The sequence below is a fragment of the Scyliorhinus canicula genome, chromosome 7 (assembly GCF_902713615.1).
Source record: "Scyliorhinus canicula chromosome 7, sScyCan1.1, whole genome shotgun sequence".
Classification (NCBI taxonomy): domain Eukaryota; kingdom Metazoa; phylum Chordata; class Chondrichthyes; order Carcharhiniformes; family Scyliorhinidae; genus Scyliorhinus; species Scyliorhinus canicula.
This window is the reverse complement of record NC_052152.1, coordinates 211,632,488-211,650,231: the sequence shown is the minus strand read 5'-3', so window position 1 is coordinate 211,650,231 and position 17,744 is coordinate 211,632,488. Positions and strand designations below refer to the sequence as shown.

General features: G+C 49.6%; 1 protein-coding gene across 2 annotated transcripts in view; it reads left to right on the top strand.

The window, feature by feature from the left end:
* Positions 1-17,744, top strand: part of ahcy (adenosylhomocysteinase) — a 98,940-nt gene that overhangs the window by 21,356 nt on the left and 59,840 nt on the right. The window contains exons 1-3 of one of the 2 annotated variants that reach the window (XM_038803854.1): positions 1,267-1,424; positions 8,346-8,536; positions 11,898-11,973. In XM_038803854.1, coding sequence (XP_038659782.1) covers positions 1,397-1,424; positions 8,346-8,536; positions 11,898-11,973 — 295 coding nt within the window. In that variant the 5' untranslated portion in view covers positions 1,267-1,396. Of the gene's footprint in view, positions 1-1,266; positions 1,425-8,345; positions 8,537-11,897; positions 11,974-17,744 lie in introns of those variants that run through there. The other variant, XM_038803855.1, reaches the window with a different exon arrangement.

Here is a 17,744-nt window from a genome sequence, read left to right as displayed (position 1 = left end):
GCCAACTCCTGTCCCTTGGTCATATTTTGTATGATGTGGAGATGCCGGCGTTGGACTGGGATGAGCACAGTAAGAAGTCTTACAACACCAGGTTAAAGTCCAACAGGTTTGTTTCAAACACTAGCTTTCGGAGCACTGCTCCTTCCATTCACCTCCATTCACCTGAGGAAGGAGCAGTGCTCCGAAAGCTAGTGTTTGAAACAAACACGTTGGACTTTAACCTGGTGTTGGAAGACTTCTTACCATATTTTGTATGTTACCCGTTGGCTATTCAAAGTACACTAACATTTTACAATATCAAAATTGCAAAGGTTATAAACATAATTTGAAATTAGAAGCAATTATTTATTTAGTGGGCCATTGGTTTCTATTGTTTAATGCACTTTGTGAATGGTGGGGTAATTTCACAGGGCAAGGTGCTGGATTCGGCTCCTTGCAATATGCTGCTGAGAAACTCTGGCAGCTGCTATTGAAAGCAGTTGTTAATTTAAGATGAGTGATCACATTGCACAGACTAAGCAGATTTTTAGGTCTGCATTCCCCCTCAGTGATCATGTATTTGTTGTAAATTTCCTACAACCAGACTCAATAGATACAATTAATGTGTAAGGAAAATGCAAGCTATACTGCAAATACAGAGGGCTGGTTTAAGTCACTTGGCTGGACTGCTGGTTAGTGATGCGGGGCAAAGCTAACAGCGTGGGTTCAATTTCTGAGGTTATTCATGACGGCTCTGCCTTTTCTATTTCCTTCATTTTTTCCAATTAAGGGGCAATTTAGCGTGGCCAATCCACCTACCCTGCACATCTTTGGGTTGTGGTGCAATAGCCATATTTTCAACGCTTAATTCACCACTCCGAACAAACAACACCCCTGGTATTTCATAACTAGAGAGGCACCTGCTACGCAGACACGGGGAGAATGTGCAAACTCCACACGGACAGTGACCCAGAGCCAGGATCGAACCCGGGTCCTCGGCACCATGAGGCAGTAGTGCTAACCACCCCATCACCATGTCCCAGCTGCAGGGGGTGGGGTGGGGCTGCTGCAGGTACCCCCCTCCCCCCACTGGGGACCCGCCCCCTGGACACGCCCCCCCAGACGCTGACCAATAGAAACCGGCCGCCCTGGGGGCGGGAACCGGATATGTAAATCAGGCGCGGGGTTAAAAAGGCGCCGGAGCGGCCGGAGCTCCTTTCCTCCCCGAGACAGAATCCAGCGCGGATCCCGCACCGACCCCGGACACAGAGCCAGACCCCCCCCCCCCCCCCACCCCGCACCGAGCCCGGACCCCGCACCGAGCCCGGACCCCGCACCGAGCCCGGACCCCGCACCGAGCCCGGACTCCGCACCGAGCCCGGACCGAATCCGAACCGAGACACGAGCCGCCGCCAAGATGTCGGACAAATTACCCTATAAAGTGGGTAAGGAAAAAACGGAGAGACGGCGGTGACCCTTAACCCGGGGAGGAAGAGGAAGGGGGGGGGGACAGAGGGAGGGAGGGGGGGAGGGGGGGGGGAGACAGAGGGGGGGGGGAGACAGAGGGAGGGAGGAGGGAGACAGAGGGAGGGAGGGGGGGGAGGGGGGGAGGGAGACAGAGGGAGGGAGGGGGGAGGGAGACAGAGGGAGGGAGGGGGGGAGGGAGGAGACAGAGGGAGGGAGGGGGGAGGGAGACAGAGGGAGGGAGGGGGGGGAGGGAGACAGAGGGAGGGAGGGGGGGAGGGAGACAGAGGGAGGGAGGGGGGGAGGGAGACAGAGAGAGGGAGGGGGGGAGGGAGACAGAGGGAGGGAGGGGGGGAGGGAGACAGAGGGAGGGAGGGGGGGAGGGAGACAGAGGGAGGGAGGGGGGGAGGGAGACAGAGGGAGGGAGGGGGGAGGGAGACAGAGGGAGGGAGGGGGGAGGGAGACAGAGGGAGGGAGGGGGGAGGGAGACGGAGGGAGGGAGGGGGGGGAGGGAGACGGAGGGAGGGAGGGGGGGGAGGGAGACGGAGGGAGGGAGGGGGGGAGGGAGAGGGAGGGGGGAGGGAGACGGAGGGAGGGAGGGGGGAGGAGACGGAGGGAGGGAGGGGGGGGAGGGAGACGGACGGAGGGAGGGAGGGGGGGAGGGAGACAGAGGGGGGGAGGGAGACAGAGGGAGGGGGGGAGGGAGGGGGGGGGGAGGGAGACAGAGGGAGGGGGGGGAGGGAGACAGAGGGAGGGGGGGGAGGGAGACAGAGGGAGGGGGGGAGGGAGACAGAGGGAGGGGGGGGAGGGAGACAGGGAGGGGGGGGGAGGGAGACAGAGGGAGGGGGGGGGAGGGAGACAGAGGGAGGGGGGGGAGGGAGACAGAGGGAGGGGGGGGGGAGGGAGACAGAGGGAGGGGGGGAGGGAGGGAGGGGGGGGGGGAGGGAGACAGAGGGAGGGGGGGAGGGAGGGAGGGGGGAGGGAGACAGACGGAGGGCGGGAGGGAGACAGACGGAGGGAGGGGGGGGGAGGGAGACAGAGGGGGGAGAGGGAGGGGGGGGCGGGGGGGGGAGGGGGAGGGGGGGAGAGGGAGGAAGGGGGGGGACAAGTGTGGAGGAGGAGGGAGGGAGGGAGACAGAGGGAGGGGGGGAGGGAGGGAGGGGGGGGGAGGGAGACAGACAGAGGGAGGGGAGGGAGACAGACAGAGGGAGGGAGGGGGGGGAGGGAGGGGGGGGAGGGAGACAGAGGGGGGGGAGGGAGACAGAGGGAGGGGGGGGGAGGGAGGGAGACAGAGGGAGGGGGGGAGGGAGGGGGGAGGGAGACAGAGAGGGAGGGAGACAGAGAGAGGGAGACAGAGGGAGGGGGAGGGAGACAGAGGGAGGGGGAGGGAGACAGAGGGAGGGGGAGGGAGGGGGAGGGAGACAGAGGGAGGGGGAGGGAGACGGGGGAGGGAGGGGGGGGAGGGAGACAGAGGGGGGGAGGGAGACGGGGGAGGGAGACAGAGGGAGGGGGGGGGAGGGAGACAGAGACAGAGGGAGGGGGGGAGGGAGACAGAGGGAGGGAGGGAGGGGGACGGAGGGGGGGAGGGAGACGGGGGGAGGGAGACGGGGGGGAGACAGAGGGAGGGGGGAGAGGGAGGGAGGGGGGGGAGAGACAGAGGGAGGGAGGGGGGAGAGACAGAGGGAGGGAGGGGGGGGAGAGACAGACAGAGAGGGAGGGAGGGGAGAGACAGACAGACAGAGGGAGGGAGGGGGGGGGAGAGACAGACAGAGAGGGAGGGGGGGAGAGACAGAGGGAGGGGGGGAGACAGAGGGAGGGGGGGGAGACAAAAGTGGGGAGGAGGAGGGGGGGAGACAAAAGTGGGGAGGAGGAGGGGGGGAGACACAAAAGTGGGGAGGAGGAGGGGGGGAGACACAAAAGTGGGGAGGAGGAGGGGGGAGACACAAAAGTGGGGAGGAGGAGGGGGGGAGACACAAAAGTGGGGAGGAGGAGGGGGGGAGACACAAAAGTGGGGAGGAGGAGGGGGGGGGACACAAAAGTGGGGAGGAGGAGGGGGGGAGACACAAAAGTGGGGAGGAGGAGGGGGGAGACACAAAAGTGGGGAGGAGGAGGGGGGGAGACACAAAAGTGGGGAGGAGGAGGGGGGGAGACACAAAAGTGGGGAGGAGGAGGGGGGGAGACACAAAAGTGGGGAGGAGGAGGGGGGAGACACAAAAGTGGGGAGGAGGAGGGGGGAGACACAAAAGTGGGGAGGAGGAGGGGGGGAGACACAAAAGTGGGGAGGAGGAAGTGGGGAGGAGGAGGGGGGGGAGACACAAAAGTGGGGAGGAGGAGGGGGGGAGACACAAAAGTGGGGAGGAGGAGGGGGGGAGACACAAAAGTGGGGAGGAGGAGGGGGGGAGACACAAAAGTGGGGAGGAGGAGAAGGAGGAGGGGGGGACAAGTGGGGAGAGGTGAAGGAGGAGGGGGGGACAAGTGGGGAGAGGTGAAGGAGGAGGGGGGGACAAGTGGGGAGAGGTGAAGGAGGAGGGGGGGACAAGTGGGGAGAGGTGAAGGAGGAGGGGGGGACAAGTGGGGAGAGGTGAAGGAGGAGGGGGGGGACAAGTGGGGAGAGGTGAAGGAGGGGGGGGGGGACAAGTGGGGAGAGGTGAAGGAGGAGGGGGGGGACAAGTGGGGAGAGGTGAAGGAGGAGGGGGGGGGACAAGTGGGGAGAGGTGAAGGAGGAGGGGGGGGACAAGTGGGGAGAGGTGAAGGAGGAGGGGGGGGACAAGTGTGGAGGAGGAGGGGGGGGCAAGTGTGGAGGAGGAGGGGGGGGCAAGTGTGGAGGAGGAGGGTGGGGCCAAGTGTGGAGGAGGAGGGTGGGGCCAAGTGTGGAGGAGGAGGGTGGGGCCAAGTGTGGAGGGGGGGACGAGAGGGAGAAGTGTGCAGGGAGTGGCAGAGGTGGGGGGACAAATGTGGAGGAGGGGAGGGGGGAGGGGGGTATAATCTCCAACCTTTCCTCAATAGGCAATTCACGGTTAGTAAACCTCTGAACTGGTTTTTTCAATGTTCCCAATGGATTTGTTTATTGCCACATGTACAGAGGTACTGTGAAAAGTATTTTTTCTGCGTGCAGCTCAAACAAATCATTTAGTACATGAAAAGTAAATACGTAATAGGGCAACACAAGGTCCACAATGTAAATACATAGCCACCGGCATCGGGTGAAGCATACAGGAGTGTAGTATTAATCAGATAAGTCCATAAGAGAACATGTGATGCTCCTGGGGTAAATTGCCCCTTAGTGTCCAATAGGTTAGGATGGCTGTGTGGGCTTAAGTAGGGTGTTCTTTCCAAGGGCTTGTGCAGACTCGATGGTTCGAATGGTCTCCTTCAGCACTGTTGGGATACTATGAATCCCTGCTCAGACGTTCTGGTGTCCCCACTCCCCATTCCTCGAGGAAGCGTCACAGCAACTCCAGCTGGTGACAACTCTGCACATGTGCTCATCTTGGCTACATGTCCAGGACTCCCCACGTGTCAAAGAATATATAAATGCAAACTTTCTATTCGAATGTTGCTCTTCCCCCCCCCCCCCTCCCCGCCCCGGCTCGTATGTAGTTTGTGTAATTAACGCTGTAGAACCAGTTTTGCCAGACACTGCAGTGTCTGTAAGGAGTGGGTTGCAGAGGAAAGGTGCAGGTTATTTATGTTGCAATTGAACAAGGTTTAGTTGATGATTGATGCTTTAGTTTGTTGGTTTTTCTGAATTTGGTAGTGATATTGAAACATTAAACATTGTTACTGATTCACTTTTCCTCTCCCTCAGCATTGGTAACTTTGTAACTGAAGTTACATCCATTCTCCCCGCTCCCCAAGTCCAATTTCAATAACTTGCGAGTCAGCAAGTTATTGTTATTAAAAAGCGAGTCAGCAGTATTTATTTGTGATAAGGTGGTTGTTGCAAAATGTTTCAAGGTGATTAGGTCAAAGGCATGTATTTGATCAGGTTGTTTTCACCCCTCTCCTTTCTGTGTGTCAGTGCACCTGTCTCCACCCAACCTTTTGGCGAGTAGCTGGTTTCTACTTTACCCAAATGACTATCCTTGATGTGTGCTGGCTCCTATTTGACTGTAAACATCACAGCCAGGCCCCAATCCTATTCTTACCAATGTACATTGGTGCAGACATTGTGACAGTTGCTGGATTGTAATCCGGAGAAACACTGGTTTCCTCCTCATTCACTCCCCTCTTTTTTTTTTCCACAAACTGCATCAGTCACCAATCCTCAAGGGTGCACTCCCAGCAGAAGTTAAAAAGATACTTAATTATCTGATAATTTGACCATTGCCATAGTGATGAAAACAAAATAAAAACAACAAATGCTGGATGAACTTAGTAGGCTGGCAGCATATGCGGAGAGAGAAACAAAGACAATATTTCAAGCCCATATGATTCATTAGAACTGAAGAATGATAGAAATGTGCTGGATTATATAGTTGGAGAGTGGGGAGAAGCTGGGAAACCTTCTCAAAACCAGACCTGAAGGTCGGTGAAAGGGTGGAGCTAATGAGAGATTGACAAAGATGTCATGGGCGCAAGACAAAAGCTTCCTCAAATGAGTTTTAATTGTACACCACTATTCACAACTGGATGTGGCAGGATTGAAGAGTGTAGACCTGATCCGTTGGTTGTGAGGTCTCTTAACTTTGTCTCTTACTTCCTGCTTCTGCTGTTTGGCATGCAAGTAGTCCTTTTGTTGTAGCTTCACCAGGTTAACACCTTTTTAGAGTGCCTGGTGTTCATCCTGACATACCAAATGGCAGGCAGTGATTAGTGACCACAAGACAAATAAGCAGAATTAGGCCTATTGTGTACCGCAGGGATCTGTGCGGGGACCTCAGTTATTCACAACATGTATTAATTATTTGGATGAGGGATTGAAATATAATATCTCCAAATTTGCAGATGACACCAAGTTGGGTGGGAGGGTGAGCTGTGAGGAGGATACAGAGATGCTTCAGTGTGATTTTGACAAATTGACTCCATGGGCAAATTAATTGCAGATGCAGTATAATTTGGAAAAATGCAAAGTTATCCACTTTGGTAGCAAAATCGGGAACGCAGATTATTATCTGAATGGCCTGAAATTAGGAGATGGAATGTAACGAGACCTGGGTATCCTCCACACCAGTCACTGAAGGGAAGCATGCAGGTACAGCAACTGTTAAAGAATGTTGGCCTTCATAGTGAGAGGATTTGAGTATTGAAGCAAGGATGTGTTGCTGTAATTATACAAGGCCTTGGTGAGACCACACCTGGGATATTGTGAAGTTTTGGTCATCTTTTCTGAGGAAGGATGTTCTTGCTCTAGAGGGAGTGCAACAAAAGTTTACCAGGCTGATTCCTGGGATGGCGGGACTGACGTTTGAGGAGAAATTGAGTTAGTGAGGATTGGATGAGGGGGGAAATCTAAAAACCTAAAATTCTTGACACGGTAGATTCAGGAAGGATATTCCCGTTGGTGGGGGATGTCAGAACCAGGGTCACAGTCTGAGGATACTGGGTAGACCGATTGGGACAGATATGAGGAGAACTTTCTTTGGCCAGAGAGTGGTGAGCCGATCAAATTCATTACCAAGAAAGTAGTTGGGGTTGTATGTTTTCAAGAAGCAGTTACATATAGCACATGGGGCGAAAGGAATCAAAGGATATGGGGGATGAAGGTGGGATCAGGCTTTTGAGTTGGCTGATCAGTCATCGTAATGAATGGTGAAGCAGGCTCAAATGGCCTATTTTCTATGCAAGAGGAGTATGCTCAATGTGAAGATGGGACATCATCCTTACAAGGCTGTGGGGTGGTTACTCATAAATACTGTCATCGACCGATGCATCTGCAACAGGTAGAATGGTGAGGATAACGTCAAGTAGGTTTTCCCTCTTGTTGATTCTTTCGCCACCTGCTTCATGCCCAGCCTGGCAGGAATGTCCTTCAGGACTCCGTCAACTCATTCAGTATTGGGACTAACTAGCTGCCTTTGGTGATAGTCCCCACCAAGAGTATTCTGTGCCCTTTCCTCCTTCATGTTTCCTCCAAGTATCTGGAACGAGCTGCCAGAGGTGGGTACAATTTTGTCTTTTAAAAAGCATTTAGAGAGTTATATGGGTAAGATGGGTATAGCGGGATATGGGCCAAATGCAGGCAATTGGGACTAGCTTAGTGATAGAAACTGGGCAGCATGGACAAGGTGGGCTAAAGGGCCTGTTTCCATGCTGTAAACCTCTAAGACTCTATAAGTGGTATTTAACATGGTGGAGTATTGATTAGTCAGCTGAAAGATGGTGGTATTAGGAGGTTTCCTTGCTCATGTTTGACCTGATGTCATAAAATATCATTGGATCCAGAGTCAATTTTGAGGATTTCCAGGGGAGCCCCTGGCTGTAAGCCACTCTTCTGCCACCTGTGCTGGATCTGTCCTGCTGATGGGTTGAGGGGTACGATTCAGTAAGTATGACCATTATATTTGTGCATAAGCCAACTGATTCTAATGAGGCAGGCATTGCAGGGTCAACAGGGCTGGGTGTGCTGTTGTCATTTCTGGTGCTCGAGTCGATGCCAGGTGATCTAACTTTTCAGTGTATTGGGTTGGAACAATTGAGTGGTTTGCTGGACCATTTCAGATATAATTTGAGATCTGTAGTCCAGGCCAAGTAATGACAGCAGCTTTTCTTCCCTCAAGGGCATCGTTTAAAAAAAAATAATTGGTAGTCTCGGTAATGGTGCTACATACTAAAGTTTTAATATTAAATTTGAAATGCACCAACTACGTGGTGTTAACGTGGACCTGGAGATTCCTAGTTCAATGACTTTCTCTCTCATATGTACACACTGATTTTGCAGAATCTTGTTTCCCTGATTATAGCTGACATCACTCTGGCTGAATGGGGTCGGAAGGCCATTGAGATTGCGGAGAATGAGATGCCTGGTTTGTTGAAGATGAGGAAGATGCATGGGGATTCCAAACCTCTGAAAGGGGCCCGGATTGCAGGCTGCCTCCATATGACTCTTCAAACTGCTGTACTGATTGAAACCCTGACAGCACTTGGGGCAGAGGTAATATCGGCATAAATTGCATTGCCAAAAAATCTTGAGAAACAAATACATAGAAGATGGGAACAGGAGGAGGCCTTTTGGCCCTTCGAGCCTGCTTTGCCATTTATCACAATCATGGCTGTTCATCCAACTTGATAGCCTAATCCTGCTTTTTCCCCATAGCCTTTGATCCTATTCTCCCCAAGTGCTATATCCAGCCGCCTCTTGAATATATTTAATGTTTTGGCATCAACTACTTCCTAGTAATGAATTCCACAAGCTCACCACTCTTTGGGTGAAGAAATGTCTCCTTATCTCTGTCCGAAATGGTTTACCCTGATTCCTCAGACTGTGACCCCTGGTTCTGGACACATCCACCATTGGTAACATCTTCCCTGCATCTACCTGGTCCAGTCCTGTTAGAATTTTATAAGTCTCTGAGATCTTCCCTCATTCTTCTGAACTCTAGCGAGAACAATCCTAACCTGGTCAATCTCTCCTCGTATGACAGTCCCGCTAACCCTGGAATCAGTCTGGTAAACCTTTGCTGCACTCCCTAGAGCGCAAGAACATCTTTCCTCAGAAAAGGAGACCAAAACTGCCCACAATACTCCAGGTGTGGCCTCACCAAGGCCCTGTATAATTGCAGCAACACATCCCTGCTTTTGTACTCTAAATCTCTGGCAATGAAGGCCAACATACCATTAGCCTTCTTTACCACCTGCATGCTTACCTTCAGCGACTGATGCACCCAGGTCCCGCTGCACACTCCCCTCTCCCAATTTACAACCATTCAAGTAGTAATCTGCCTTCCTGTTTTTGCTTCCAAAGTGAATAACCTTACACTTATCCAAATTATACTGCATCTGCCATTGATTTGCCGACTTGCCCAACCTGTCCAGATCATGCTTCCACTGGCGGGTGACAGCAGAACTAGGGGACATAGCCTCAAAATAAGGGGAAGTAGATTTAGGACTGAGTTTAGGAGGAACTTCTTCACCCAAAGGGTTGTGAGTCTATGGAATTCCTTGCCCAGTGAAGCAGTTGAGGCTCCTTCATTACATGTTTTTAAGGTAAAGATAGATAGTTTTTTGAAGAATAAAGGGATTAAGGGTTATGGTGTTCGGGCCGGAAAGTGGAGCTGAGTCCACAAAAGATCAGCCATGATCTAATTGAATGGCGGAGCAGGCTCAAGGGGCCAGATGGCCTACTCCTGCTCCTAGTTCTTATGTTCTTATGCTGTAAGATCCATCTAAGGAAATGGTTTCTCCCAGCTATCCATTGCCTTAGTGTTAGGCATCACATTGTGAACTGCACCTTGCAGTCCAGAAAGGGTCCAGTGAGGTGCTGCACAGGTTGCGTTCATTGTCAATTTGGAGAACCTTTTAAATGTATTTATGAATGGTTTAAAACTAACAGCAAGGACAGTGGGAAAGGTTGTCATCTATCAAGGGAAAATGGCACGTAATTAAGTGCATTTATTATGTGAATGTTGCTGTCCCCAATTCTCTTCCATTCCCAAAACTGAATTGGTTCCCTTGCCAGCTTTCATAGTTTTGCCAAAGTAAATATGAACAAGTGTTGGTTTCACACAAGGCCAAGTTGTAAATCTGGCAGTTAACCAGGAGACTGACCACAAAATTCAGTCCAGTAGCCTCTGTTTAGGAGACAGATGGCTCCTGAGTACTTTGAGCATGGCACGTGCTGAACATCACGTTGAGGATTCATGCAGATTTCACGTGCCAGAGGTATGTATAGTAGGCAAGTTGTGACGGCCCCTATTATCGAATGATAACCGCATGGAAGGAGTATATTCAGCCTGTTCATGCTGGTTCTCTGCAAGAACCACCCGTATTAGGCCAGTTGGCTCATTGAGCCTACCTGTCAATCAGTAAGATCATGGTATGGCATCAACTCCACTTTCCTGCCTGTCCCAATCACCCATGACTTCTTGTCAATCCAAATTCTGTTGAACTTTGTCTTGAATATATTAATTGGGCCAGTTTCCATTGTTCCCTGGGGAAGAGAATCCCAAAGACTAATGACCATCGGAGATTGCATTTCTCCTAATCTCTGTCTTGAATGGGAGATCCCTTATTTTGAAACTCTGCCCACTAGGTCTAGATTCCCCCAAGAGAGGAACAATCCTCTCCATATCTACCCTGTCAATCCCTGTCTGAGTCATGTTTGTTTCAATAAGATCACTTCTCATTCTTCTACTTCCACTATTACTGTCTCCTTTTGCCAAGCTAGTTCTTTATCGATCTAGCTATCCATTCAGCAAACCCTGAATCCCATGCGACTTTACCTTTGTACCAGTCTGCCATGAGGGACCTTATCAAACGCTTTACTAAAATTCATGTAAATAACATCCACAGCCTTTCCCTCATCAATTAATTTTGTCGTCACCTCAAAAAAAACTCTTATCAAGTTGATAAGACATGACCTTCCCTGTACAAAACCATGTTGCCTAATTCATTTGCTTAAATAGAGTGATAGATGTTTACAGCATGGAAACAGGCCCTTTGGCCCAGATTGTCCATGCTGGCCAGTTTGTATCACTAAGCTAGTACCACATGCCTGCATTTGGCCCATATCCCTCTACACCCACCCTGCCCATGTAACTGTCTTAACTGTTTTTTAAAGGAAAAAACTGTACCTGCCTCTACCACTTCTTCTGGCAGCCCATCCCAGATGCTCACCACCCTCTTGTGTGAATACATTTCCCCTCTGGTCTCTTTTGCATCTCTCCCCTCTCACCTTACACCTATGCCCTCTAGTTCTAGACTCCTCTACCTTTGGGAAAATATGTTAACTATCTACCTTATCTATTCCTTCTTATAATAGGGTGACCAGAACTGAACACAGTATTCCATGTGTGGTCTGACTAATGTCTTGTAGAACTTCAACAAGACATCCCAACTCCTGTATTCAATGTGCTGACCAATAAAACCCAGCATGCTGAATGCCTTCTTCACCACCCTGTCCACCTGCGATTCCACCTTCAAGGAGCAATTAACCTGTACCGCTAGATCTTTGTTCTGTAACTCTCCCCAACCCCCTGACATTAACTGAATAGGCCCTGCCCTGATTTGATCTACCAAAACGCATCACCTCACATTTATCCAAATTAAACTCCATCTACAATTCATTGGCCCAATTGGGCAACATCCTGTTGCAATCTTGGATAACCTTCTTCACTATCCACTATGCCTAATTACCTTGGGAAAGGGAGGAATTCTCTCTTTTATTTCAGAGAAAGCCTCTGAATCCTGCTTCGGTGAATGGATGCTCAATTGTTGTTGTTTTTGCCATGTGCTATTGCCAAGTGTAGGTTGAAGTCCAGATTGCTGCTGTAACCATGGGTTTGATGTTATTACAGGTCCAATGGTCCAGCTGCAATATCTTTTCTACTCAGGATCATGCAGCTGCAGCGATTGCCAAATCTGGAGTTCCCGGTCAGTATGAGACATTTATATATCCAAACCTATACACAAACTAACACAAATAGAACACTATTGTCACTGGAACTTCACTGATGCACACTTGGTGTGTAACAAAAGCATATAACAAAATACAGCTCTTTGCCATCTACACTTACAGCCATGGTGAGCCTTACATTGTCAATAAAAGAAGCATTTAGGGCAGTGCTGACCAGCCAGGAACCTTTAACTGTAAGGTTTTCAATTCCATTAATGTTTAACACATGTAGCCACAATCCAAGTAGAAGTGCAGGAGGAGGCCATTCAGTCCAATGGGCCTCTGCCAGCTCCTTGAAAAACGCTATTCAATTAATAATCTTTATTAGTGTCACAAGTAGGTTTACATTAATGCTGTGAAGTTACTGTGAAAAGCCCCTAGTCGCCACACTCCAGCGCCTGTTCGGGTACACAGGGAGAATTCAGAATGTCCAATTCACCTAACAAGCATGTCTTTTGGGACTTGTGTGAGCTAACCCACGCAGACACAGTGAGAATGTGCAGACTCCGCACAGACAGTGACCCAAGCCGGGAATCGAACCCAGGTACCTGGCGTTGGAAAGCAACAGTGCTAACCACTGTGCTACTGTGCCACCCATTAGCCTCACTCCTCAGCCCTTTATCCACAACTCCAGATTTTTCCTTTTTCAGTCTTTAACCAAATTTTTATTGCTAATAATCTTTTTTCTCCATGCTTTCATAGAAAACTGGAGCAGTAGGAGGCAATTCGGCCCTTCGAGACTGCTTCGCCATTTATTATGATCATGGCTGATCATCCAACTCAATAGCCTGATCCTGCCTGCCTATCTTTCCCCCCTCCCCCACCACCTCCATATCCTTTGATCCCCTTCAGCCCAAGTGCTATATCTAACTTCAGCGACTGGTGTTTGAGGAAATCCAGATCTCTCTGCACATTCTGCTGTCCTTATTATGGCCATTCTGATAAATCTGCCTTCCTGTTTTTGCTGCCAAAATGGATAACCTCACATTTATCCAAATTATACTGCATCTGCCATTCATTTGCCCACTTTGTCAACTTGCCCAAGTCAGGCAGCACATTCCAGACCACAACAGCTCATGGTTTTCTCAATGTCCACATCTTTTACCATAGCTCAGTCCTCTAATTAAAAATGATTCTGCTACTGGAAAGGATCTTATTTGCTTTATAAGCTAGTAAAGTTACCATAGTTCCAGATGACCACAGGCTGCTTTCCCCTTTGAAGGAGGGGGAGGGGGGGAGAGCTGACTGGTGGTGATTTAACCTGAGGATCACCACACCTCGGGCGAGTGGCAAGGTTGAGCAGGCGGGGCCTTCATGAATAACCTCAGCAGGTGGGGGAATTGAACCCATTTATGGGTTCATTATGAGGGGCATAGACAGAGTGGATAGTCAGAGACTTTTTCCCTGGGTAGTGGGGGTCAATTACTAGGGGGCATTGGTTTAAGGTGTGAGGGGCAAGGTTTAGAGGAAATGTACGAGGTAAGGTTTTGACACGGGGTAGTGGTGCCTGGAATTCGTTGCCAGAGGAGATGGTGGAAGCAGGGACAATAGTGACATTTAAAGGGCATCTTGACAAATACATGAATCGGAGGGGAATAGTGGGATACGGACCCAGGAAGTGTAGAAGATTTTAGTTTAGACGGGCAGTATGGTCGGTGCAGGCTTGGCGGGCTGAAGGGCCTGTTCCTGTGCTGTACTTTTCTTTGTTCTTTGAATGCTAACATTGCATTTGCTTTCCTAACTGCCGACTGAACCTGCACGTTAACCTTAAGAGAATTGTGAACAAGGACTCCCAAGTCTCTTTGTGCTTCTGATTTCCTGAGCATCTCCCCATTTAGAAAATAGTCTATGCTTCAATTTCTCCTTCCAAAGTTCATAACCTCACACTTTTCCACATTGTATTCCATCTGCCACTTCTTTGCTCACTCTCCTAGCCTGTCCAAGTCCTTCTGCAGCCTGCCTGCTTCCTTAATACCACCTGTCCCTCTACAGATCTTTGTATCATCTGCATGCTGATGCTGGATCACCACACGTAACTCCATGCCAGCATTTTAATTTTGGATGTGTCTGGGTGGGCATTATGCAACTTCTCCAATAACAGTCATCTACCTGGACCCAGAACGACGACATACAAACCCCATTTGACCTTATCTATGACTATTCAAAATCTTATGGAATTACGGTCGCTAAGCCTAAAATGCACCTCCACTGTGCGTCTGAGTGCCACATGCTGTGAGTAAAATAATAATTTGCCTTTCGTACCCTTCTATGCCATTTGAATCATAGAATTTCCAGTTCAGGAGGAGGCCATTTGACCATCGAGTCTGCACCGGCCCTTGGAAAGGGCCACACCCCCACCTATCCTCATAACCCATTAACCGCACATAACCTTTTTGGACACTAAGGGCATTTTATCATGGCCAATCCATCTAACCTGCACATCTTTAGACTGAGGGAGGAAAGCGGAGCAGCCGGAGGAAACCCACACAGACACGGGGAGAACGTGCAGACTCCGCACAGACCGTGACCAAGTGGCAATCAAACCTGGGACCCTGGAGCTGTGAAGCAACAATGCTAACCACTGCTACCATGCCACCCGTTTTGTAAAAGAAGTTGACCGTTTGCTCTGAAAAAGTGACGCACATGCTCCACATTTTGCACCCACTCCTCCTCATTCGCATTGAAAGGCTCAATTCTCCTAAAAAAACGACATCATAGTGTTCCTCCCGCCCTACACTGGAAATAACTAGGAACAGGAACCAGAACTGGAAACCCTACTGTGCTCGACCCCCAACCGGGTCCTTCTATCTCATCGCCAATGTGGTAACAGGAACTCCAGGTGACCATCAGTGGGTAGCAGCAACAGACAGGTATAGAAAGTATAGAGGAACATTACAAGACCAGCCAGCGACTCCAACTCTTCTCTCGGATTGGATCTGTTCTGCAAGTGTTGAAGGTCCCAGCCTGCTGGAAGCACGCGTGCTTTACCCTGATGAGGTTTGCAGAGGCCTTGGTCGGATGGTCACATGATCCCCGATGTTGGCTGCAACAACATTGAAGGGAGTTTGTAACAATTTAAAAAAAAAGTTAAAGTACCCAATTCATTTTTTTCTTCATTAAGGGGCAATTTAGTGTGGCCAATCCACCTACCCTGCACATCTTTGGGTTGTGGGGGGTGAGACCCACGCAGACATGGAACTCCACACAACAGTGACCCGGGGCTGGGATCAAACCCGGGTCCTCAGTGCCTTGAGGCAGCAATGCTAACCACTGTGCCATCGTGCCGCCCGTGGGTGTTTGTAACAATTTTTACGCCGGATGGTTAGAATGTCTAATTTTCTGAAACGGGCTAGGCATTAGTTGCCTGAAAATCCATTTATTGAAGGGTATGGAAGCAGAGTGGCCTCGACTTGAGGTGTGACTAGATTCGTTGCAACTTGTGAATACCTGGCTCTTTCCATTGGCCATCCTATGAAAATCTGTGATGGTGACCCTCCATGGTCAACTCTCCCTCTGCCAACAAGCTGGTTTGAAATGCGATCCCCTAGCTCCAGAATTTTGCCACTTGCAATGGCTTTTCCTCCCATTCCTACATCGTTGCCTTTGGGGAATACCAGAATCAATTCTGACCCGTTCCTTATTCTTGATTCTAAGGAGGAGAATGGAGACATCAGCTGACAACGAGCATCAATTTTTGCATGTACGCCGATGGCCCCAGCTCTACCTCACCACACCTGCACTCATAATGCATGTAAATTAGCAGACTGTTTCTGCAGCATCCAGTATTAGATAATATCAGCAAGCAAACACTGATACGACAGCTAGCCACGTGAATGCAGCTAGTTAGAGTGGGAATTTGGCGAGTAAGGGAATTTAAAGGGTTAAATTTAACGGTTAATCTCTTTCTAAAATCTAGTCTAGTTTGCATTTAGAATTTTACTGTTAAAGTTAGTTTCTTTCACGGATAAACAAGCTTCCTGCAGGAGAGGCAGCTGAAGTTAATTAGGTAACTAGTCTGAGCTAGTTTCTCTAGGCAGAAAGCAGGCTGCGAGAGTTGGAGTTGTGCAATGCTCAGCAGCAATAATTTGCTAGTGGGTCAAGAATTGATTCTGGTATTCCCCAAAGGCAACTATGTAGGAATGGGAGGAAAAGCCATTGGAAGTGGCAAAATTCTGGAGCTAGGGGATTTGCATTTCAAACCAGCTTGTCAGCAGAGGGAGAGGGTTTAAACTAATGTGGTAGGGGGATGGGAACATGATGCAGGAAGTCAGAGGGAAGTAAAACGGGGCTAGAAACAAAAGTCAATAAGGGGGAAAGTGTAAGGCAGAGAAGCCATAGCCAAAAATCAAAAAGGGCCATAGTACAGGGTACAGTGACTGAGGAGAGTGTGAAAAGGGAGGTGGTCAATGCAGGATTGAGGGTGTTGTACCTAAATGCGCGCAGTATACAGAACAAGGTAAATTAGCTAGTTGCGCACATTGAAATTGGCCGGTACGATGTTATGGGTATCACAGAGACGTGGCTGCGAGGGGATCAGGGCTGGGATCTAAATATCCAAGGGTATGTGTCCTATCGAGAGGACAGGCAGATGGGCAAAGGGGGCGGGGTTGCATTGTTAGTAAGGAATGAAGTTAAATCGATAGCAAGGAGCGATATAGGATCAGAAGACTTAGAATCTCTGTGGGTAGAGTTGAGGAATCGCAAAGCTAAAAAGGCCCTGATGGGAGTTATGTACAGGCCCCCTAGCAGTAGTCAGGATATGGGGCAGAAAATAAATCAGGAGATAGTAAAGGCATGTAAAAAAGGCAGTATTACAATAATCATGGGGGACTTCAATATGCAAGTGGACTGGGAAAATCAGGTTGGTATGAATTCCAAGAAATGGAATTTGTGGAATGTCTAAGAGATGGTTTTTTGGAGCAGCTTGTGACAGAGCCTACTAGGGAACAGTCAATTCTGGATTTGGTGATGTGTAATGAGGCAGACTTGATTAGGGAACTTAAGGTGAAGGAACCCTTGGGGAGCAGTGACCACAATATGATAGAATTTACCCAGCAGTTTGAGAGGGAGAAGCTGCAATCAGATGTAACGGTATTACAATTAAATAGGGGTAACTACAAAGACATGAGGGAGGAGCTGGCCAGAGTTGATTGGAAAATGAGCCTAGCAGGGAACACAGTGGAACAGCAATGGCAGGAGTTTGTGGGGGTTATTAGGGAGGCACAACAGAAATTCATCCCAAGGAGGTGGAAACATGGTAAGGGGAGGAAAAGGCAGCCATGGCTGACGAGGGATGTCAAGGACAGCATAAAGGCTGAAGTAAAAGCACACAAAGTGGCGAGGATAAGTGTGAACCAGAGGAAGCCTTTAAAAGCAAGCAGAGGACGATTAAAAAAGCAATAAGGGGGGAGAAGATGAAGTATGAGTGCAAGCTACCTAGTAATATAAAGAGGATAGGAAGAGATTTTTTCAATATATAAAAGGTAAGAGTGGCAAAAATAGACATTGGACCACTAGAAAATGTGGCTGGAGAAGTAATAACAGGAAACAAAGAAATGGCAGATGAACTGAATAGTTACTTTGTATTAGACTTCATGGTGGAAGACACCAGTGGGATGCCAGAGCTCCAGGAGAACCTGGGGGCAGGGGTGAGTGCAGTGACCAAAGGAGAAGGTTCTGGGGAAACTGAAAGGTCTGAAGGTAGATAAGTCACCTGGACCGGATGGACTACACCCCAGCATCCTAAAAG